At 49.2% G+C, this 23,209-nt stretch overlaps 1 protein-coding gene across 2 annotated transcripts in view; it reads left to right on the top strand.

The window, feature by feature from the left end:
* The window catches only part of SRGAP2 (SLIT-ROBO Rho GTPase activating protein 2), a 225,494-nt gene that overhangs the window by 192,899 nt on the left and 9,386 nt on the right, over nt 1-23,209 (top strand). For both annotated transcript variants that reach the window (XM_021686556.2, XM_021686555.2), the window contains exons 14-19: nt 4,765-4,842; nt 5,671-5,805; nt 7,983-8,088; nt 16,304-16,528; nt 20,147-20,226; nt 22,448-22,628. In XM_021686556.2, the coding sequence (XP_021542231.1) occupies nt 4,765-4,842; nt 5,671-5,805; nt 7,983-8,088; nt 16,304-16,528; nt 20,147-20,226; nt 22,448-22,628 (805 nt within the window). The remainder of the gene's footprint in view (nt 1-4,764; nt 4,843-5,670; nt 5,806-7,982; nt 8,089-16,303; nt 16,529-20,146; nt 20,227-22,447; nt 22,629-23,209) is intronic.

The following is a 23,209-nucleotide window of genomic DNA, read 5'->3' as shown; positions in this document are numbered from 1 at the left end:
TTATCTAGTTACAGGAAAAGGGACAGAATGACCTTCTTGCAGCTAAAGAGGTATCGAGGTGATTGCTGGACTCGATGCAGAGGTAGACATTTGTTCTCCCTTCCTCTCAGTAGGCTGGAACATCACTTGGGTTCATTTTTGGAATAGTAATTATTTTAGCATGCTTACAACTTCTCTCATTCTAATCAGCCACCATTTTTTCATCTTGTCCCTATTCACTTGAAGTGACAGCGTTGTATATCAACGGTCAACAAATATTTATCAAGCCCCTGATCAATGCTGGGCACCGTGCATTGTGAAATAGGAAAACAAAAACAGGGATCATACACTCTTCCTGTCTTTATTTGATTTTATGATGCAGTTGGGAGAAAATAAGCAATTGGAAAGCTAAATAAAAAGAAATAAGCAATAGCCATTCAGAATAGCAGTGTAAGAAATTTCACAAGATAGTAATGATTAATGATCAAGTAATTGGCAAAGATAAATCCAAAGTGAGTTCCGGAGAAGAAAAGTTACTTGTGTCTAAAGGACAATAGGAAGAAGAGAGTCTGGACTCCTGTTCTTTCAGCCATGCATTCTATTTGGTCATCCACCAAATTTATAGAGAGAGATTGCTCATTGTGTGCCAAGAGAAAGGCATCGTATGTTTTGACCCCAAAGGCCTGGAGGTATTTCGGAGGCCGACTTGACAGAACGTATTGATTGATTGATTGATTGATTTTGGGGTGGCCGAGGGTGGGAAGCTGATTTGGGATAAAAGTTCCTGCCTTCGTGAACCTTATATTCTACCGAAGAGCAGATAAGTAGATGATCAGCTGGTCAGTTAATAAATAAACACAGTAATATACGGTGTGTCTGATGATGGTGAGTGTCCTGAAGAAAAGCCAGGCAAAGAGCCGGAGAATGGAGGGGGGACACTGTTCTAGGGGGGTTGTTCAGGGAAAGGCCCTAAGGTCACCTCGGAGAGTGACATCAGAGTGGAGTCCTAAAAGAAAGTGAGGAAGTGAGCCAGGTGCTGTCTGGGAAGAGTGTTTCAGAGAGAGGGAACATCAAATGCAGAGATCCTTGGCATAGGCAGGGGCCGGCTTGCAGGAGGCCTGGGTGGCCAGAGCGGAGAGGGGAGAGGAGAGGGGCAGCAGACCAAGCCAGGGGCCAGACTCTTAGGGCTTCCTCACCTAAGGGAGGTGTTTAGACTTTATTCTGAGTGAGGTGGGAAGCTACTGGAGAATTCTGAACAGAGGGAGCTCTTTAAAAAGAGCTGCTGGATGGAGACAAGGCCATGGGAGGAAGGAGGCGGCTGCAGCAGCCCAGAGAAGACATGACTGTGACCAGGCCCAGAGTGGAGCTGTGGGGGAGCCGAGGAGGGGACGCTTCCGGATATGGTGGCTGGAATGTCCCCATCTCTGCCCCTGCACATGCATGGTGTATGCAGGGACATTTCTGTGGTGTGGCTCTGGGGAAACAGGTGTGCTCACATGTTGCTGGTGGTATTGCCAACAGGTACAACCCTTTCTTAGGGGAATTTGGCGATATCTAACAGAACTATGTATGCATTTATCTTCTGATCCAGCGGTCCTTGTAGCAGTTTACCTGGAAGATGCAACTCCAACAACATAAAGATACATATGCACGAGGTTATTTGTTGCAGCATCATTTGTAAAAAATAAAAAGAACAACCTAAATACCCTCACACAGAAGAGTGGTTGGACCACCTGTGGTATATCTGAATACTAGGCAGTTACAAAAAAAACAATGAGCACTATCTCCATGAAATTACACAGAGAGATTTCCAGAATATGTTAACAAGCAAAAAAAGCAAAGTGGGAAAGAATGTCTAGAGCATGCTACCTTTTATATAGAAAGAAGAGGGTATAAGAATGCACATGTGTCTTCTCACTTCGGCAAGAAGAAATACAGGAAGGATGAATCTGGAAACTAATATTTGATTGTTCATCCACAAGAGATGGGTGCAAGACAGGGTAGAAAGGATGGGGGCGGGTGGGAGTGGGAGGGAAGTGACATTTCTCTGAACATTGCTTTTTGTCTAATTGTGACGTTTAGAACTGCATTTGTGCTTCCCATGTTTAAAGGATAAATAAACAGATAAATAAAACAAGGATGTAGGTAAAACCCCAAGTGGAATACAAACAGTAACAAATAAACCTAACTGCAGGACAAATGAATAACATAACCACACTGAGGAGATGAGGAAGCAAGTAATTTAAGTAACTTTTGAAAACAGTATTTTGATACTATACTGTAAATCTGAAGACAAAAAGAGCTGTAAACAAATTTTTTATCACAAGGATGGGGGCTATCAATTCTGAAGCCATTTTATGCTTATTCCAGGACTGAACAAATAGATAAACGTATTGTTGATTTAAAGAAAAAAAAACAACCCTCGTATGTAGTAGTTCTTCAAAAAACATTTGTTCAGCTAAAAATTGAACTTTTTCCCCAAATAAGGACTCAAGGGATTCCTGAACTCCCTATAAGTCAGGGCTAAAAATTTTTGTGCACGTGCATTCAGTGGAGATAGGTTCCATAACTCAGTTCCAAAAGGGTCTGTGACCCACCAACGGCTGCAGTGTGTCCATCCTTACTCTCGTCATGTTCCCTGGGCGATAGATGTTATCGTTCCCATTGTAGAAATGAGAAAGCTGAGGCTCCGCTGTAAATGGTGGGTCAGAGTGATCCAGGAAGACTTAAAGGAGAGGCATTTGGGGAATGACTGACTGAATCAGGTGGGGAAGACCCCACCTATCTTATGCAGAAGGGAGCCAAGTACCGTGAGGCAGTATTGTAGCAAACATATCAAGAATTCTGTAGGAGAGCACCTCTTGGCAACAGCCGAATCCAGTGCAGAATGGAAGGTTTTGTGCCACTTCCAAGTCCGAGTGGTTTTTTTACTTTTATGGTAAAAGTATGCACGAAGAGCAAATCAGAAAGATCACGATGTGTCAGGTTAGTCATGTGGGGCCTTCCCTGCATTCTAATCAAAAGCCCCCTGCTTTTCCCCTTTACTTCTGGAACCCAACCACTTATCAGTGCTCCTACTCTCAGAGTCATTAGATTAGACACTCTACAGATTCTGTCTGCTGAGCAAGAACACATCATGATCCTTCTAAAGTGCAGGTTCTCGAAGAGAAATGGGAACCAGACTGAGGGGATCTCAGTGTGTCTTAGACTATACTGCGTTTTTGACAAGTCGCAGGGTACGTGACTGTTTCTGTCAGAACACTTGGCTGTTTGCGTTCTGTGTGTAAATGACATAATTTGGCTGTTACATCCCATTGGTAACTAATATGGTATTATTACATGGGTACTAATGGGGTTTTAACATTGCCTGCCATTCTCTGAGGAATATTCTGCGGATTCCCTTAGAGGAGCAGACAACTTAAGTCCTATTACAAGCCAGGTAATTAAATTCCCCCTGCTTGCTTCTTAATACTGCTTCAATTGGATTCAAGATTGTAGTCCTGGCCAACGTGATTTCCCTTCAAAGGTCTAGCCAAGAGAACCCAGTCACCCCCTCACTGAGAGGATAGCCAGAAAACAGTGGGCAGTTCTATTTTGTTTCCTTAAAAAGAAATTTGTTTGAGATTTCCCTGATATGTCCAAGTTTTTGATGAATCACACCATTACGGAGGAACATGGACAAGACGCCCAGGACGGAGACATGGGGATCCTGAGAAAGTCTGGCAAGCCGGATGTGATTACAGCTGCTAGTTCAGTCTGACCCCCGGGGCCAGCACTAACAGCATGCCCCCTGGATCTCTTACCACTTCTGCAGCTCCACGTGTGGGGTTGTGAGCCACGTCCGAGTTCGGACTAGCAGGCGGGTTCCTGCCCTCTCTGTACTTTGCCTCTGGTAGGCCCCAGAAGCCTGGTGTTGAGGAGCGAGTGCGTGATTGCAACCAGAAGGCCTGGGCCGGCCTCCTGGTTCTGGTTCTTGTCACCTCTATAACCTAAGGCTGCTCATCACTCATCACTTCCTTCAGCTGGAAAATGGGCGTGCTGGTGACTCCTCCTTAGTGGCTGTTTTGAGAACCAGTGGATTTATTTCTATGGAAGCATTTCTTAGCGGCAATCACAGCACATGCGTTATTTTTTTAGGATTGTACTCTAACAAAACCCAAGAAGACAAGGTTTTCACGCCCATTATCGTCCCGCAACGTCCATGCACGTTTGGGAGGCAAGCCGCAGTCAAGAACCAGCGGCTGGCAGGGTATCTGGCCGTGGACTGATCACTTGCCTTTTCCCGTCCTCTCTCTTTCCTAAGGATTCAAAACATTGTGCCCTGGAAGAGCCAGACAGTATTCGAACAGCCAAAGCAATCATTGTATCTCAGACCTTATGAAACTCCTCCAGTGGTATCTAATGGCCGGCCTGCCAGACCTCCGCTTTCCGCTCCTGGCCCTGGGTGACCAGGTGCCAGGGGTCCCTTCGTCACTTTGCAGATGGGAGCAAAGAGGCAAAGGCAGGGGAAGGAACCTGCTTCCTAGTCTCCCTCGGAATCGGGAATGGAGCTGGGTGTAGACCTCTTTCCCCTTAAGTCTCTGACTCAGTGCTTTCTTATGCCTCCTATCCGTTCTGGTGACTTCTCCAGCATCCCTCCACATGCTTTCTCCTTCGGCCTGAAGAAGAGAGCCGGGGGGGCTTACATGCACACTGGCTGGAGGACACAGACATTCAACTAAGCTTGGAGCTGTGCTTGTGACTTTGTTTCTTCTTCGCCTTGATCACTTTTCCCTGTCTTTCCAGGACTACAGCATGAAGGAATTTTCCGGGTGTCGGGATCCCAGGTGGAAGTGAATGACATCAAAAACGCCTTTGAGAGAGGTAAGGAAACAGGCTTGAAGATCAGACCAAATGCGTGCCAGCCTCCTGGGATATTGGCTGCACCCATTCCCACCCCCCCCAAGAGGACCCAGAGGTTAGCAAGCGACCTCTTCAGCCCAATACCTGCTTCCGTGTAGACAGTCCTCCCCAAGTCCTCCTCAGCCCCATTCACCCTGCCTCTCTCCTGCGGATGATCTGCCGAAACCCAAGAAGTTAACTATGATATCTGGGCGGTTTATGACTTCATCCAGAACCCTTGGTGGCAGTTAATATCAAGGCTAATGCGCCTGTTCATTGTAGCCCATTTATTAGCTTGTGGCGTATTAAGGTAATGGGCAAGCTTTGGCAATTTCCGTCACTGTAATGGATATATATAGTTTCAATTTGAGGTTGGTCCTATCATTAAATCTAATTACATCTGATATGAAATTTTCCATAGGGAGCCCCAGCGTGATTGTTCTCCTGTAAGTAGGTGTCCTTTGTTGCGAGCCAGGAACAGTGAGAGCCAGTCAGGAGGGAGAGCCTCCTTGGCCTCATTTTCCTCCCCCAGAGGCTCAGTCCCAGCCTGGCTTCATGATTCTTGTGAGAGGGCCAGTTGCAGTGTCCCGTCCCGGCCCATAGGGAATGTCCCTGAGCTGGTCTGACAGAAGCGAATTTATCCTATTGGATCCTTGTGCCCTACTCATGGTCGCCATGCTGGGCAGAGAGCTGATGGACTCTGATGAGGACTCGGACAGGTCACCCGTTCCCCACCATTCCTGCTTCGTCCCGTGTGTTTTTACCTTTCTCACTCTCTCTTTCCTTTTTTGGGGGGCTGCTTATCCTCAGGAGAGGACCCCCTGGCTGGGGACCAGAATGACCATGACATGGACTCCATTGCTGGCGTCCTGAAGCTTTACTTCCGGGGGCTGGAACATCCTCTCTTCCCCAAGGACATCTTCCATGACCTGATGGCCTGTGTCAGTAAGTACATCCTGGCCTCAGACTGGCTTCTGGGCAAGAGCACCTTGTCGTGACAGATAAGAAATGTCCACGGGGCCTTTTTTTCCCATAAGCTTTTCAATAATGTTTTTCTTTTTCCTTTTCTTCAGTGAAGTTTTTCTTCCTCGTCCTCAGTCCTTCATCCCTGGTGGGGAGGGAAGAAAGATGACTTTTCAGTAAGAGTCTAGGACCACAAGTCAGAACTCCTGGGTTTTTCTTTCTGATTGGCCTTAAACTCCTTGCTTTGCTGAGCTTTGTTTTCTTCAGTAAAATATATTTCTATTCATATATAAGACACAGTCCTTTTCAGTTATTGGAAGCTCATACATTAGTGCCTGTGCTTTTTATGCTATAAAGGGGAAATATTTTCTGCTTGTTGCTTATTTTTATAATTAAGGTTAGAATGAATCTTTGTTTTATAAGATTGATTGACTGATTTTAAGTGGGCGGGGCAGAGGGAGAGGGAGAGACAGGATCTTAAGCAGGCTCCACACCCAGCATGGAGCCCACTGCGGGGCTCGATCCCATGACCCTGAGATCAAGATCTGAGCCAAAATCAAGAGTCAGATACTGAACCAGCTGAGCCAGCCAGGTGCCCCTGCTTGTTGCTTTAAACATGGTGTGGTGGGCGCCTGGGTGGCTCAGTTGGCTAAGCAACTGCCTTCGGCTCAGGTCATGATCCTGGAGTCCCGGGATCGAGTCCCACAGTGGGACTCGATCCTGCCGAGCAGGGAGCCCGCTTCTCCCTCTGACCCTCCTCCCTCTCGTGCTCTCTGTCTCTCATTCTCTCTCTCGCAAATAAATAAAATCTTAAAAAAAAATGAAAAAAAAAATAAAAAATAAAAAAATAAACATGGTGTGGCTTACCTCCTAGATGTGTTAGTATGTGTTCTTTTAGGAATAAAAGCCCTCTGAACACTTAAATGTAGCAATATGATGTTTTCCTAGAAAGAGATATAGTCTCTACTTTATCCTTATAGTTTCCTGCCTCTTACTCTCAAATTTGGGACTTGAAAAGCTATTCTTACCCATTTAGTTTAGCTTATTATCCAGAAACATCCTCTCTTTTGTTTTCCATGGAAAAAAATGCATGGAAATTTAGATTAATACCAGGTCATCCTGGAAGTGGACTCCACTAGAATGATGGCTCCAGAGGCTGGAGAAGGCAGTGCCTTTGAAATGGGAGAAGAGTCTTCTTCCTGGATGCACCAGGGTGTTCATGGCCCCCAAGTCTCCGGTTGGACTCATTGTATGCCCTGAACATTGTCTCTCTCTGCTCCAGGGCATTCAGTAAGCTCTCTTATTTTATTTGTTGACCCACTATTTGTGGAAGCCTAGTGGAAATCAGTTCTGTGCCTATTAAATTTAGGCCCTCCCTCCTATCTTCACGTCTTGTTCTAGGACTGAGCTTAGGTAGATGTCTTCAGTGGCTGGGGCTACCAAGACAGTTCAAGATACCTTGGCTGCCCAGTTCTCCCCTTGAGATGTGCTCCTAACCCACTGCTTTCCACTTCTTTCTCACAGAAAGGCACTCATAGAAAATGACAATATCCACATGGCACACTAGTGGGGAGGCTGGCCATGATGGAGGTCTGTGATTAGTCTGTCCACAGCACAAGAGACAGGAAACCTCGCGTCTTCTCCCCAGATACCACAACTTATGTAGGGATCTACCATCTCTTGCCTCTGGCCACATTCTGCCCAACCCCACTGCAGATAAGAGAGGGGGAAAGATAAGCCAGACCTGTCCAGAGGATGAGGAGATGCATGTGTAAAGCGAGCAGGACAGGAGCTACACAGCCTGTCTCCCTCCCCACACATGGATCCTCCAAGGCTGGATGTCGAGCCTGCAGTCCTAGCAGGTTTCGGGACCGTTCTTGTCTGTGGTTGTTTTAATAAGAGAGCGGTAGGTGCTCGGAGAACATCCCCAACCCCTTCTGAGCCCGAGGAGCATATGCCTTCAGTCGGGGGTCAGGAAGCGTCTGCAGCCCAGCAGGTGCCCTGCGGCAGCAGTCCCGCCCCGAGGAGCCACGGGGACGGAGCCCCCGTGGGGGGGCTTTATTATCTGTGCAGCCCCTGCTGGTAGTCAGGGCCCTCACACCATTACTCCTTGGGATCTCAGTTGCGATGGACGGTAACGCATGGCTTTCTTCTTTCAGCAATGGACAACCTGCAGGAGAGAGCTCTGCACATCCGGAAAGTTCTCCTGGTCCTGCCCAAAACCACTCTGATTATCATGAGATACCTCTTTGCCTTCCTCAATCAGTGAGTAGACTTCCCAGTGAGCAGTGGATCAGGCCTGGGCTTCGGCCCCTGGAAGCTTATCCGTAGAGCCGTGTCAGTTCATCGAGCCCCGTGAAATCTGTGGAGCGGCGACAGTGTGCGGGGCACAGTTGTAGTCTGTGAGAATACATTGCGAAACGAGACAAAAGCCCTGATACTGTTTAACTCACATTCCAGGCTGGGAGACAGACAGATAACAGATATGTCAGGCGGGAATAAGTGCTTAGGTGAAGACTAAGGAAGTGTAAGTTAAGAGCCAGAGTGCGGGGGGCCCGAATGGGGGCAGGGGTGAAAGAGGGAGAGCTGCTAGAGAGGGGTGGTCAGCAAAGGACTCTCTGAGGAGACGCAGCGACCTAAATGGAGTGACAGAAGGAGCCACAAGCGATGTTCACGGCCATCAAGCCCCGAGAGTCATGGTAATAATGGGTTTGGATTTGGGAAGCCACTGGAAGCTTTGAAGCAGAAGAATGGTAAGATCTGATCTATATGTATTCTTGGAAGCCTGCCGACAGCTTTGAGGAGAAGTTATCAGGGGCTATGAAGAGAAGCAGGGACACCATGCAGAGGTGACTGTGAGGTCTCAGCCACGGGCACTGGGGGCTTAGGGTGGTGGGGGGTGGGTCATGAGGGAGGGCGGTGCGGTGGGGTCGGGTTTGGGGTCCATTTAGAGCATAGCATTGACAGGACGTCCTGATGGGGAGGATGTAGAGTATGAGGAAAGAGAGAAATTTGAAATGTTTGGCATGAGCAACAGGGAACCAGTGACTCCGTAATGGAGTTGGGGAAGACGAGGTGTAGAGGACAGAATCAAGACAAGGCACCAACTTGGCCATGTTAATGTGAGGTGCCCGTTAGGCCTCCAAGGAGAGATTCTAAGTGGGCAGTGGGACATAGGAATCTGACACTCGGGAGAAACCCAGGGTAGAGATACGAGTCTGGAGTCACCATATGCTGACTGATGTTTTCGCTGGTCACCCAGGGAGTAAGGGTAGCTAGAAGAGGGGTCTGAGGGCCAGAGGGGCCCTGGGCTTGGATGGGGCATGGCTTCCTGTCAAAGCAGTGTGTTCTTGCCGAGGGCGGGCTTTAGGTCCCCACGGGGCAGCGAGGCAACAAGCAAGGAAATGTGGTGCTTGCCCTGTGGGCCCCTCTGTCTTCATGTTGCTTCCTCTGACACAGCTCCCTCAACAACCTAAAGCAAAGGCTATAAATGGGCAATGGGAGGGCCAGATAAGGCGCATAGATGTATTTCTTTTCAGTCTGCTGTGTCTTGAAAACATTGAAACATTTAAATATTAGGGATTTTACTTAAAAATAGCTAGATTTCTAGCTTCTCTTGAAAACACTGTTGGATCTGGAAGTAATGGACGCACATCCTGCAAGGAGGCAGTTCTGTGTGGAGTAAGGGCTTCTGCCAGGTGAGGCAGGCCCCCCCCACACTCCCTATACTGAGGCTGAATTCGGTTGCCATTTGTCATCACTCTTGCTTCATGGGTTTTCCTCTCGTGGAGAAACATTTGTCTAGATCCATGAATCTATCAAAAGAGAAAACAAAAATTAGACCAAGGAGTGAGGGTCTTTTAGCACAAATTTCTTCATCTTCCTGGTCAGTTTGGTCTTTGCTTCAAAGGAAAACAAACTTGGTGGCCATCTCGTGAGCTTCAGCTTGCTTACAAGTTCACGGTCAGCCTAGCTCTCTAGGCATCTAGGTTAGCAGCTCTGCCGGAGACCTTGCCGGGGCACCCACGCCATCCTTCAGCCTTCCTGCCGGCCGTGCAGAGAAACAGAGGGTCCTGGCTCTGCAGCCTGCCTCCTCCACACGGCTGTGTCTGCACCTTCCATTAGCCGAGCCCTGACTCGGCACCACGACTGCCCGAGTTCAGAACCCCTCGTGACTCACAGAAGGTGTTCACATGCTGTGCATTTTAGGCTGACGGAAACGAAAACTCTGTACTGACTCTTGAGCTGGTAACAGCCCCTTTCTAGCATCTACTGCATTAACTACCTATTGCTGTGTAACAAATTACCCGAGAACCTAGCAACTTAAAACAAAAAGCATTAATTCTTATGGCACAGTTTCTGTGGGTCAGGAATCCCCAGTGTAGGTGCAGTGTTGGCGGGGGGCCTCTGGCTCTAGCTCTCTTGAGGTTGCAGTGAGGGTGTTGGGGGCAGGGCCATAGTCTTCTCCTAATGGCTCCACTAGGGGAGGATCCGCTTTCGAAGCTCACCTGTGTGGTGTCGGCAGGATTCAGTTCCTCGCAGGTTGTTGGACTGAGGACCTTCCTCGCTGGCTAACTGTTGGCCAGAGGCCTTCATCAGTTCTTCACCATGTGGGCCTCACCATAGAGCTATTCACAACATGGCAACTGGCTCCCTCCAAGCACGTGAGTGAGAGAACACCCAAGACAGAAAGCTCAGTCATTGGTAACCTAATCTCAGAAGTGACATCCCATGCCTTCTGCCGTTTTCCATTCACTAGAAATGAGTCACTAAATCTAGCCCACACTCAAAGGGAGAAAATTACACCAGGGTGTGAAAACCAGTAGGCAGGGACCATGGGGTTCATTTTAGAGGCTGCTTACCACAGCCTGTGTGCTACCCAGTGACTTTTTTTTTTTTTAAAGATTTTTTTATTATTATTTATTTATTTGACAGAGAGAGAGACAGTGAGAGAGGGAACACAAGCAGGGGGAGTGGGAGAGGGAGAAGCAGGCTCCCTGCTGAGCAGGGAGCCCGATGCGGGGCTCGATCCCAGGACACTGGTATCATGACCTGAGCCGAAGGCAGACGCTTAACGACTGAGCCACTCAGGCGCCCCTGACTTTTTGTCCCCCAACAAAGTGTTGGGAGCTCCCGCTCACTGCAGCTGACTCTGCTCTTTGTCTTTTGAAACCTGCTTTCTTCAGATGTCAAACAATATAGTATAATAAGCTCTTGCTAGTCAAGTGAGGTCCACAGACCATCATCTGGGAGATGGTTAGAAATACGGAATCTCAGCCCCTCCCCTTTCAAAGACCTATGAATCCGAGTCTGTATTTTAACAAGGTCCCCTGGTCAGTCACATGCTCATGGAAGTCCGAGAAGCACTGCTCTAGGTCCTCAAACGCTGCTCCGCCATCTGGATGAGAGAGTGAACCGGTGGTGCTTTTCTCCCGATTAAGGTGCTCCGACGTCCCCGGAAAAGCTGACTCTTCCTCGAAATCTCACCCATCTCCAGGTGCCTCCTCGTTTGGAAAGATTGTGTCTGGGCGGTTCTTCTGACTTTCACAAGGAGCGTTTTGGCTTCTACACACAGATGGACAAGGAGACCTGTGGTTGGGTTGTCTTGGAGAGCCACAGCTGCTCACGTGCTTATTTGTTCCCTTATTTAACACATATTTATTAAGCATCTACTGTGGGCCAGGCCCTGCTCTAGGTGCTGGCCATCTAAGAAGTCACCAAACAGCCCAGGTGTCCCATGGAGTCCCTTTGGAGTTTATGTTCTGTTGGAAGAAGACCAAACTAACGAGGACGCATATCCCGTGTTGGAGGAAAAGTGCTCTAGAGAAAAATAAAGCAGGTCAGGGCACCGGGGAGTGCCAGGGGTCAGGGCGAGAGTTTGCTCTATAAGATACAGTGGTCTGCAGACACTTCACTGAGCAGGGAACCGTGGGCTGTGAGGTAGGAGGAGGACCTAGAGAGAATGGCGTCTCAGAAGCCACACAGAGACGTGTTTGGAAGAGGGAGTGATACCAGAGGTAAAGGGGGTGACAGGCCAGCCGAGAAAAGGACTCAGGATTGCGTTAGCCGCAGGGAGAGCACTGGTGACCCTGAGGAGTGTTGTCCTGATGGAGTGGAAGGGGCCAGACCCTGATGGCGTCCGTTCAGGAGAGAAGGGGAGCCGCTGATGGCTAAACAACGTGTGGTAGGTCCATATGGGGGGAGGGGGTCGTGTTCAGCCGTGAAAACGAATGAGGTGCGGAGGCATGCTACAGCGTGGATGCACCTGGAAAACATCCTGCTGGAGGAAAGAAGCCAGTCACAGAAGACCACGTGGTGTAGGAGCCCATTTATTTGCAGTGTCTGGAACAGGCTCCTGAAGGAGCCATGTAGCCAGGAGCTGGGGGGAGGGGAGGATGGCGGGGGTGGGGCGTGTGACTGCTAATGGACATGGTTTCCTTTCGGGTGATGAAAATGTCCTGGAACTAGACGGTGGTGATGGTTGCACAACCTTGTGAATATGCTAAATGGCGCTGAATTGTACACTTCAAAATGGTGAAAATGGTCAGTTTTATGGTATGTAGATTTTACCACAGTAAAGAGTGGGAGGGGGCAAGAGAGAAGGTATATGTATCTGCTCAGGCTGCCGTAGCAAAGTACCACAGAGTAGGTGACTTCAACAACAGAAATTCATTTTCTTGTGGTTCAGGAGTCTAGACGTCCAAGATTAAGGTGCCGGCAGGGTCGGTTTCTGGTGAGGAGTCTCTTTTTGGCTTGTAGATGGCCGTCTTTCCTCTGCATCCTCCTGTGGCTTTCCTTTGTGCACACGCAGGGAGAGCTCTGGGGTCTCTTCCTCTTCCTATAAGAACAGTAGTCCTATCGGATTCGGGCCTCACCCTCACCCGTAGGATCTCATTTAACCTTAATTATCTCCTTAAAGGTCCTTTCTCCAAATACAATCACATGGGAGGGGGGTGGGTAGGGCGTCAACATAGGAATTTGGGGAGAGGGGACCCAATTCAGTCCATAACAGAAGGGCTGGAGATGAATCGGAGAATCAGAAACATCAGGGATAGACAACGCCCAAATAGTTTTATTGTGAAGAGGAGGAGAGAAATGGGACAGTAATATGGTACAGATATGGGGTTAAGAGGGAATTCTTTTCCAGGGGGCCAGTATTACTGCATGTTTGTATGCTGGTGGGGACCACGACCCACTGGAGAGGCAACACTAAAGACCCAAGGGCAATTGCTGGACGGATATCCTTGCTGGAGAGAGAGGATGGAGTTCACTGCCAGGGAAGGAAGGCAGAACATGAGGGCACAGAGGCAAGTCCCTTATTAGATGCAGGGAGCACGAGAAAGCCAATCCATGTTGTTATAGGCGAGAGAGTGACAAGAGGAGTGATGGGATGCCTTTGAAGAACCATCAGAAAGAATCAGCCAGAATAACGTTAGACTTCTTATCTCTTAGAGAGCCTTTTGGGGAAGTCAGGGAAGGCTGTTAAATCATGGATTTAGAGAGGGAAATTGTAGTGTCTCCCATTGGAAAAGCTTTTAAAGGCCTGATGGATTCTCAGCCCCATGATTTGCCTGGGGCCATGGTGAAGAATACAATTTCTCTTCATCCCTTCCAAACCTAAAATCAACCTGGTGTATTAATATCTTACCCATAGTCTGTTGGTTGTTGCCAAATCAAACCCCTGGGGCCTGTGAAGCTGAAGGTTTTTAAGTGAAATGTCATGTATTTAAAACAGTCTGTCCGAAGCGTTGTGTTCTCCCTGAGGAGCTAAGTTTTCGATTTTGGGATCTAGAGTCCTCAGCTTGATGATGTCTGTCAGGAGAAGAAGGTGGCTAGACTTCTATAAATCACTTGCTGGCAAATGTTGACAGACCTGCTTCCCTTTCCCTGACTAGATTCGAGGGTCCTGTATAGAGAAGCAATTCGGATATTATAATTACAGAAAATATGGATTGAGCACCGCCTGTGTGCCAGGCACAGTGCTCAGTGCGTTGCATATAATACTTCATTCAAGCTTTATAGCAGCCCCATGAAGGAGGTACATTTTTTTATAGGGAAGAGACTTCAAAACCAGAATACTCCCCTGGAACTGGTACATGATGGGGCCAGGACTCAAAACCAGGTCTAATTGACTCTAAAATTCTTGGGATGTTTTGTTTTTCTTTGTCAATTTAATCAAAGAGACAAATGTCCATCATTAAAAGGTAGAAAGTCCAGAAAAGTACATGATAAAAAACAAGTTTCGCACCTCAATCCTGATTTTCTCATTGCTCCCCAAAGCCTGTGTTCCCAATCACTATACCGAACCTTGTTAAGACACGCAAAAGATGAGTTTGAATCCATTAGAAGAATTCACTAATATTATGGATAGAAGCTCTAGAAATATAGTACAGTTCTTAGAAGAGATGGCATTATGCAAGTCGACACCAAAAAAATTTTAAAGAGGGACCTGGTACCAGTGTTTTCCAATTTAGGTTTTTTTTTTTTTAATAAAAATCCAGTATTTGAGTTCTTAGACTAGGCACAGACTTCAGGGCCTTCATGGATTATTAGCACCATTATATTGTATATGAAATGACATGCATCTGTATGTGTACATGTATGAATTTTTTGGGGAGAGAATCTCTAGTTTTTGTCAAATTCTTGAAGGAGGCTGTGACCCCCAAATAGTTAAGAACCATGGCTTTAACCCCTCAACCTACATGTTCCCATTGTAGATTGGAAGAGAGAGAGGACCTTGGTTTATATTTTAATGGGAGTAAGAAATGGAACTGGCCCATGAGACCCCAGTCCACGAAGATGTGTCCTCAAGCCCCTGGTCATTGTAGCCACCTATGAATCAAACAGCCCTTCCCTTAGGAGGCTTGACAAGGTTGCTCATCTCTCACGGGCCTTCGAGTGGGACTCTCAGGGCTAGACTTCATTTCCGTCTGACGGCCAGGCTTCCCAGAAATGACTGGTTTTGTTCCATGTTACCAAATGTCGTCAGATCGCACTGAAGAAAGGGCCTTCCTCCTCCTTGTCCCTGTTGAGGTTACCAGGATAATTACCTCTCCTGTCTCCAGTGTTTGTTTGACCAAGAAGTAGACTTGGAAACTTCTCCCAGTCTTTTCTCAATCTCATCTCTCTTTTAACTAGGAGCCAGGGGAGGATTATAAAATTCAAACTTTAAGACCTTCTGTGAAGCAGTCCAGCCACTGAGAACCATAACCTCACCCATTGCTGGCCTCCCTGCGTTTGACTAGGTCCTCAAGAAGAGTGATTCTCAACCGTACAGTTTTCTCCCCGTGACAGCTGTTCACATCCATTGTACTGCGTCTCCAGGGTGGACAGGGGACGTGTGCGAATCTGCAGTAGAGGAGAGAACCACTGGGTTAGAGAGAGACCAGCTTGGTAATTTGAGTCTGGGTGCGGGATACACTAGAAATGAACTCTGTCCAGTTCTGAAGAATACCTACTCAGATGAACACAGCTGAGTCTCAGGCCTCTGATTCAGCATCAGAGGGCTTTGGTTTCTCCTCAGATCTGTCACAGTCAGGTGCTGGGGACCGCCTGCTGATGCCCATGATGGGGGCAGAACTCCTTAGCAGAGCTCCCAGCTCTCCAACCTGGGGCTGGGGGCTGGGGGTGTACATCCAGAGCTGGCCGAGCCTTCAGCCTGGACAAACAGACCAGTGGGGGCTAATGAGGCCCAGTGGCTCACTGAAGGGCTTGTGTCCTTGGCCAAGGTTGGAGGCGTGGCCAGAGCAGCTGCTGCTTTAAAAGGGGGAGCTCCCAGGATAAATACCCAATAGCAAAGTCAGCCTGCATCCAGAGGAAGCCTGAGCAGAAACTGAGCAGCATGCTGACCTTTTCCTGAATAAATCTTGATTGTAATAATAGAGGACATTATGAAAATGAAAAACAATTACACTAGCTGTTCCAGAAAGAAATTCACTTGCTTGATGGAATACAGAAGCTAATTGGTTGGCAATTTTTTTTAATAAGTCTAGAGCTTGGAATGGAATATCCCTAGTAATTTGATTATTTTGCTCTGCAAGAAGGTACACGGCAGAATGCCTGTGTCTTCTCTCCGTATCGTCCTGAGGGCAGCCCGAGGGCCTCCATCTGCTCTGGCAGCTTGGTGGGTTGGTGTGGGGGAGCTGTCTCAGCTCTGTGGAGTGGGGTGTTCTTGAAGCAGGGGAGATTTGGCAGAGAGGGTGTGGAGTGGGGCTGGTGATGGGGCGGCAGGTAGGATTTGAACAAGGAACTGGTGAGAGAGGAGGGGTGAGACCTGCGAGGAGGTGGCTCCTGAATGACCGTCCTGGTGGTCATTGTCTTCTCCCCCCCCTCGGACTTTATAGAAGCGCTCCGATGCCCAGAAAAGCAGGTGGCAATTTGTGGAACTTCTGCTCTTGCTCTTGGCAGTGCCTCCCATGATTGTGTTTTCTGGGCGTTCATGCGAGTGCTTTCCAGCTTGCCCCTTTCCCCTCTCCTCCAGTTTATCACAGTTCAGTGAAGAGAACATGATGGACCCCTACAACCTCGCCATCTGCTTCGGGCCCTCATTGATGTCAGTGCCTGAGGGCCACGACCAGGTGTCCTGCCAAGCCCACGTGAACGAGCTGATCAAAACCACCATCATCCAGCATGAGAACATCTTCCCAACCCCCAGGGAGCTGGAGGGCCCCGTCTACAGCAGAGGAGGAAGCACAGAGGACTACTGGTAGGGGCTCTGGGCTGGAGGTGGGGGTTGTTCCCAGTGCACATTGGGGGTGGGGGCCAGATGGCCAAGCGAGACCCAAGGGAGAGAGAGACCCAGATCCTCTCAGCCTCCCACTCCCAGGCACTTGAAGCTGCCAGGATCTGGGGATGGTGCAGGCAGGGCCCTGCCTCAACCCGGCCTGTGGAGTAAGTGCCCCTTCGTGCCACCTCCCTGTTTTTTTCGGAGTTCTTAGTGGTGAGGAACCATTCTGGAAAATAATGACAACAATAATAGGAATGTTAATAATCTCCAGGAAGGGAAAATTTGTAAAGTTGCATTTAGAACAGCTGTTCATCAGTCAGCAGCGTCTCTCAGGCTCCTGCTCTGGGCCGTGCATTGTGAGAGACACAGTCCTGGGTCCCAGAAAGAAGATTTTCTTTCTTATTGCGAAGAGTTTAGATATGAGGCATAATTCCCTCACTGTGAGTTTGTACAATGATAATTTAGAATGATCGCAGAAATCTGTGGAGAGAAAAAGGGGTAAGCTCCGTTTTTTGGCAGGTTAGGCGTCCTTCCACCCGAAAGCGAGATTCAATTCTGTGGGGCAAGGTTTTTCGTGACCTAGCCTGGGAGCAGAGATTAAAAGGAATCCCTAGGGCACATCTTTACTAGACCCTTCTGTTAGACAATTAACAAATTACTATTTCCATATTACAGATACAGTCACTGTAACCTAGAGAGGCCAGTGACAATCTTTCAGGCCACCTTAGTGGTGGGGATTCCAACCTTGACGTGCCTTAGTACAGGACGCCATCCAGGACCCCACACTAGACCCCAGGGTACCACTTACAGTGTCATTTTCCCATCAAACACAAAAGCAACTACCTCTCTCTTTTGCTCCCTAACGTCCCTTACCTCCTTCCCCACCCCCTTCATCTTCCCCATCAAATGGCGCTTCAGCCTGGGCTGAAAGCATAAGCCAGCCCAAATCGGATTCCATCTGAACTCAACATCTGGAACCAATTCAGCAGCCCCATTACTATCCACTGAAGTAGGGGAGGACAGGGGAGGCTGTTTACTTAATTAGAGGCCAGTGGGTCCGTGCTTCTCCCTGATCACCACAGAAGGAGCCTCCTGCCTGACGAGTGAAGAGAGTGATATTCATGTGTCTGTGAATATAAAAATACCACTGACACCCCTGGGTTTGGTCTTGTCTGCTGTCCCGCAGATGCCAGCATCTGGGTCCGAGCTGGAGAAGCCTACAGTTGCCAGCTCAGAGAGAAAGCTTTTTGTCACTGACAGATGGTTGGTGGGGACAGGGGAGGTTGTTCAGGTCTCAGCCTATGAGCTGATGAGCTCCAGGGAGCTGTCCTTGTGCATGTGACTTGGGAGGGTCGGTTTCTCTCTCACATGAGGGTTGAAAAGCTGTGGAAAGAGTGTTCCCAGTGCCTGCTTTATCTTCCTTCCGAAGTGTGCCCTCACTTCTCAAATATCTCTAGACCAGTCCCAGGACACAGAGCCCTCCACAGCCCTGGTCCCCCAGTCCCAGCCCGGGGGAGCAGACAGTCACCGCAGGGCTGGCTCACAGGGGGCACCTTCTGCCAGTTCTCTCCAGAGAAACCCCCCCGCTCCCACCCCCACTGTTAGCTGTGCATCCGACATTTATTAGCAGCCTTTGGAAAACCCACAAGATTAGTTAGGGAATGTTATTACCACAGACTGGGTGGGAGGCCAGAAGCAGCCGAGGAGCAAGAGGAGGTGACCCTGGGGAAGAAGGACCATCTGACCAATGGACTCACACCCACTCAGAAGGCTCCCAGCCTCTCTTCTTCTTTGGGAGGGGAAAGAAGTGCCAGCGAAGCGAGCTAAGATGGATGAAGGAGTTGGGCGGGGGGTGGCAGAAGGGGTGCTAGGGCCCGAGAATCCTGGAGAATGGCCAGGAGACCAGAAGAGCCAGGGAGAGGGGGCTCCTGGCCGCTTGGCCTCCCCGCAGCTGTGAAGAGGAGAGGCCAGGCCCACGTCACCACGTGTTGCCAGCCCTGCAGCTAGAACCCGGTTCCCTAGGACTGCCTGCTGTTTGGCCTGCGGGGCCTCCTCAGATCACAGGTGTTGGCGGCCTTGCCGTGTGGCCGACGTGTGGGTGTGGAAGCGAGCGTAGAATTCTAGTGCTCCCAGGGGCCTTAAAAATGCATCATCTCACCTTCATGTTAGAGCAGTGGTTTTCCAAGTGGAGTCTCTGGACCAGCGACACCTACGTTACATAGGGCTGGCTGGGAATACAGACATTCTAGCTCCGCCTGGCCCTCGAGACTTAGAAACTCTAGGAGTGAGGCAGTCCACTTTTAACAAGCCGTCCAGGACTCTCTGACGTTGGAGAATTGCTGCCTTCCTGGATGGCCACATAACTACACTTGCAACTCTGGAGGTAACTGAGCCTTTGCCCCGTGCGCCCTGGGGGCCCTGAGGGCTTCTAGAGTGTCATGAAACTCATCAGAGTTTTAGGCCCAGTAAAAGTGAAAAACTGTGCCACATTTTTTGGTAAGGAGGAATCCCTATTGATGTTCTCCCAGAAAGTTCTCTGGGTTCTGGAGAGCCTCCTTGGAACTGACTTCTGAACTGGTCCCCTGGCCTTTGAGGAACTTTCTAGAGTGAAAGACCTGTCCCAAGGGGAGGGAGAGGCTATAGGCTCAAACGTAGGAACCGTGAGGCCAGGTGGTGGATAGAGGAGGTGGTAATGCGTCCATAGAATTGCCTGGAAAGGCTCCCTTGTTACTACCAACTGCCAGAGGAAGAAACTTTAGCAATGAACAGGGGGTTAGAACTTCCTGGTGCCCATCCGCATCTACTCTGATGTCCATAAGCCAGGAAACCAGGAGTAGAAACGACTTTCCTAGTAACTTCCCCGGCCATTCTCATTTCTCAGCCCTGGATGATTTTAGACTCAGTGAACTGTTGAAGAACTTGACCAGCCTCCATGCCCTGTCCTCTCGAAGAGTCCAGCCCACAGCAGACTCTTCTCCCTCTGACTCACCTCCCACTCTCTCACCCATGCAAGACCAAAGCACAAAGCCTACAGACATAAGCAAAACGAGAAAGAAGGAAAGGAAGACCAGTTACTAACCACTCCGTCGTGCCTCAGTGACTCTTCATGCGACGCTGTGATGTTATACAGACCACTAGCCTCAATTCATCAGTAGGTGGCTGAGGCTCAAAGAGATTCAGTCCCTTGCCCAGGGTCACACAGCTCACAAGTGTCAGAGCTGGTTTTCAGGTCCTGTTGTGTCCCAGGCAAAAGCCTAGTGTTTTCTTCCATGTGCTCCCTCAGGGGCTAGTTCACCTAGAGAATCAGCCCTTGAGGAGTTGAGTTGTTGTGTATTTTCAAAAAGACTTATTTTGTAAATTCGAAAGGGGTTCCCTTTGTCTCAGGATATTCTAAGTCCCAGGCAGTCTCAAACAGTTTCTGCAACAGGGACTGGACTGGAGAACCCTGGGAGGCTTGTGTTTCGTCATCACTGTGGTGAGCAGTCAGGCTGTAGAGTGTGTGAGGCAGCTTCCGTGCCCTTGCTCCAGGGAAGCTGCGTGAAGGAGACAAGAATTTGGTCAGCGAGGGCTGAGGTCCCCGTGACTCTTCTATTGCAGTGACAGCCCTCATGGAGAGACTACCTCGGCTGAGGACTCAACCCAGGACGTGACCACAGAGCACCACACGAGCGATGATGGTATGGGGTCCTGCTTCCGCGGCAGCGGGGCCAGGGGCGGGGGGTGGGGGGGTGAAGTGGAAGGAAGGGATTATATAACCTGCGCTCCCCGTGCTCCTTCCTGCTAAGCAGCCCCCTGAAGACAGGCAGGGGGCTCTCCTGTCTCTGGTTTTCATTCCTTCCCTTTCTTGGAGAGACAGCCCACCCTCTCAACTAGAACGGTCTCTACGTTAAACCAGAGATGGAGAGCTAGACCTTTCAGAGCCTTTAAAGCTTCTCGCTCCAACTCCCTATCCCTCGCCTGCATGATGTTGGTCCCCTGTCACAGCCTAGACTCCTGCCAGGTAGCTGGAGACCAAAATCAAGGAGAGCTCATTTGAAAAAGCTGTTAGCCTGGGGAACAGAAAAGCTGGGTGCCAAGAACCCAACAGAAGCAAGCCAGAGGGGAGTGGGACTCAGCATGCAGAAACCACACGCTTTCACACCTGCCGACTGGAAAGATTGACCCTTTCCAAAGTACAGACATGCTAGCGCTGTGCAGCCTGGCGGGTGTGCATCGAGAGGTGGAATGCGCAGCGGTCACCGCGGGCCCCTCGGCAGCGCCCATGATTTATTAGGCTCTGTCCAGCCAGCACGCTTCCCATCCTTCCAACAGTTCCACACCTCCATTTCTGGACCACTTGGGCTCTTGGAAGACTCAGCAGCTGACAAGGGGTCTCAGAATTTTCGGGGCATGAGAACGAAATGGCACAGTCTGCGGAGCTTTCCCTGCTTTCTGCCTTGCTGTGAATTCTGCAATCCTAGGCCAGCTTTTTGGAGGAGAAAAAAAAAAATTAGGGCTGCTTATTTGGTTGCTGAAGTCAGATGGATCAATATGATAATCTGCCCCATTACAGGAGGGGAGTAGGTGAAGTAGGGAAATTTGTCCCTGCTGGAAGCTTTGTAGGTCTTATCTCTTAATCCTAGTGAAATAGAGCCCCTATTTTTATAGCTGAGAAAACAGAGGCCAGAGAAGTCAAGTGATATGCCCAAGGCTGTACAGAACTGAGATTTGGGATATTTAGATAGGCCTTCTCTGGTGTGCCTCCTGTAGCAAAATCTCCAGCCCTGCCTGTTCCGGGGCAGGCCCACCAATCATGCTGCCTGGGCCCGGTCTTGCCTGTAGGCAGCCTTCCTGTACACTGCTTGGAATATCTGACTTTAACCTCGGGTTCCAGGTTTCTGGGAGCTTGCTTTCTTGTTCTCTGACCGCCCCCCTGCTGCTCAGCGCAGATAATGGTAACGATGACAGTAGGCGTAACTGGCTAAGGTCTACGCAGCGCTTACTATAGGCCGGGCGTTGTTCTAAGTGCTTTTACAAATTGCTATTTGTTGACTCCTCCTAACAAGTTCATGAAAGAGGCACTATTGTTGTCCTTTTTTTTTTTTTACAGAGGAGACGGAAGCTCACACAAAAATAGAAAGTCATTGCATTTGTAAACCCCTTTTAATTTTCAAATTACTTTTGTGTACATTTTCCCATGTATTATCCACAAAATCTTTTTCCATATTTTGCTCCCTGGAAAGTAGGTTGGGTGAGTTATTTTCTCTTTATGGAGACTAAAAGCTCATGGTCTACGAGGGGGAATGGATAGTATAAATAAAATTTGTTGTATTGAAAGTACAATATGATAAATGTTCTGCAATTAATGGAGTTATTTTATGATCAGAAAAGAAAGAAACTTACAAATACGGCAGGGCAAGGTCAGCGATAGGGTTTGGCGTAAAGAGCTGCGGATGCACCAGAGAAGTTCCCCTTTGCCCTGAGTGGGGCTCAGCCTGTTGGGCAGCGTGATGTGCTCTCCCAGGAGGCAGACTGCGCCCAAGCCCGACAAGACTCCCACCCTGCACGTGTGGTTCGTTTTTGCACAGAAAACTGCCGAGAGAATAAAGTGTTCTCTGTTTTGTTTTGCTTTTTAATGATGATGTTTCAGTTGTGACTCAGTGTGCTTCATCAGGAAGACGAGAGAGAAAGGGATTCCGGGTGGGGGGACCAAAGGCAGGAAGGGGCACACAAGTGCTTTTAGGGTGATGGCGCAGTCCACACGGGAATCCCTGCCTCATCCCTCCATCCTCCGGGGCTTATTTCTCACACCAGGTTATCTTCCCATCGGTGTAAGTTCAGCTAATTGGGCTTTTCCTCCCAGTTTCCTGAGCCTCTGGTCCCAACAACATGTGTTTCCTTCTTTCCTGCCCCTCTCAGAGTGTGAGCCCATCGAGGCCATTGCCAAGTTTGACTACGTGGGCCGGACAGCCCGAGAGCTGTCCTTCAAGAAGGGGGCATCCCTGCTGCTTTACCAGCGGGCTTCCGATGACTGGTGGGAAGGCCGGCACAATGGCATCGACGGACTCATCCCCCATCAGTACATCGTGGTCCAAGACACGTACGTTGGGTCCCCTGCACCTTTAGGCGTCCCCGGCTGCGCTGTGGGAGTGAGACTTTATTTCTGGCTCCAAAGGAGCGTGAGGGAGACCAACCCCCAGGGGGCGCCAACACCATCCCTGAAGGACCCTACCCAGACTCCGCGGGGGATCATTTTTTCTTTTTCCTTTTTTTTTTTTTAAGATTTTATGTATTTATTTGAGAGAGAGAGAGAGGGAGAGAGAGAAACAGCATGACGGGGAGAGAGTCAGAGAGAGAAGCAGGCTCCCCAGTGGGCTGGGAGCCCTGGGACTCAATCCCACGACTCTGGGGTCATGACCTGAGCCGAAGGCAGTTGCCCAACCAACTGAGCCACCCAGGAGCCCCGGGGGATTGTTTTCTCATCTCTTCCCCCTGCAAATCGCTCCCCATCCACCCACTACCCCCCTAGTCATTTTGGAAACTTGCCAGCCCTCCTGCTCATCTACACTTAAACGTGATGAGTGATAATGAGGGGTTATTGTTTGACCACTTACATTTCCGTTCTGGAAAGCTCAGGGTGGGAAAACATTTTTACTTTTTTTCTTTCTTTTTTTTTTTTTT

Source organism: Neomonachus schauinslandi, chromosome 6, assembly GCF_002201575.2.
Source record: "Neomonachus schauinslandi chromosome 6, ASM220157v2, whole genome shotgun sequence".
NCBI classification, from domain to species: domain Eukaryota; kingdom Metazoa; phylum Chordata; class Mammalia; order Carnivora; family Phocidae; genus Neomonachus; species Neomonachus schauinslandi.
Note: the sequence above shows the minus strand (reverse complement) of the source record. Positions and strands in the feature narration are given on the sequence as shown.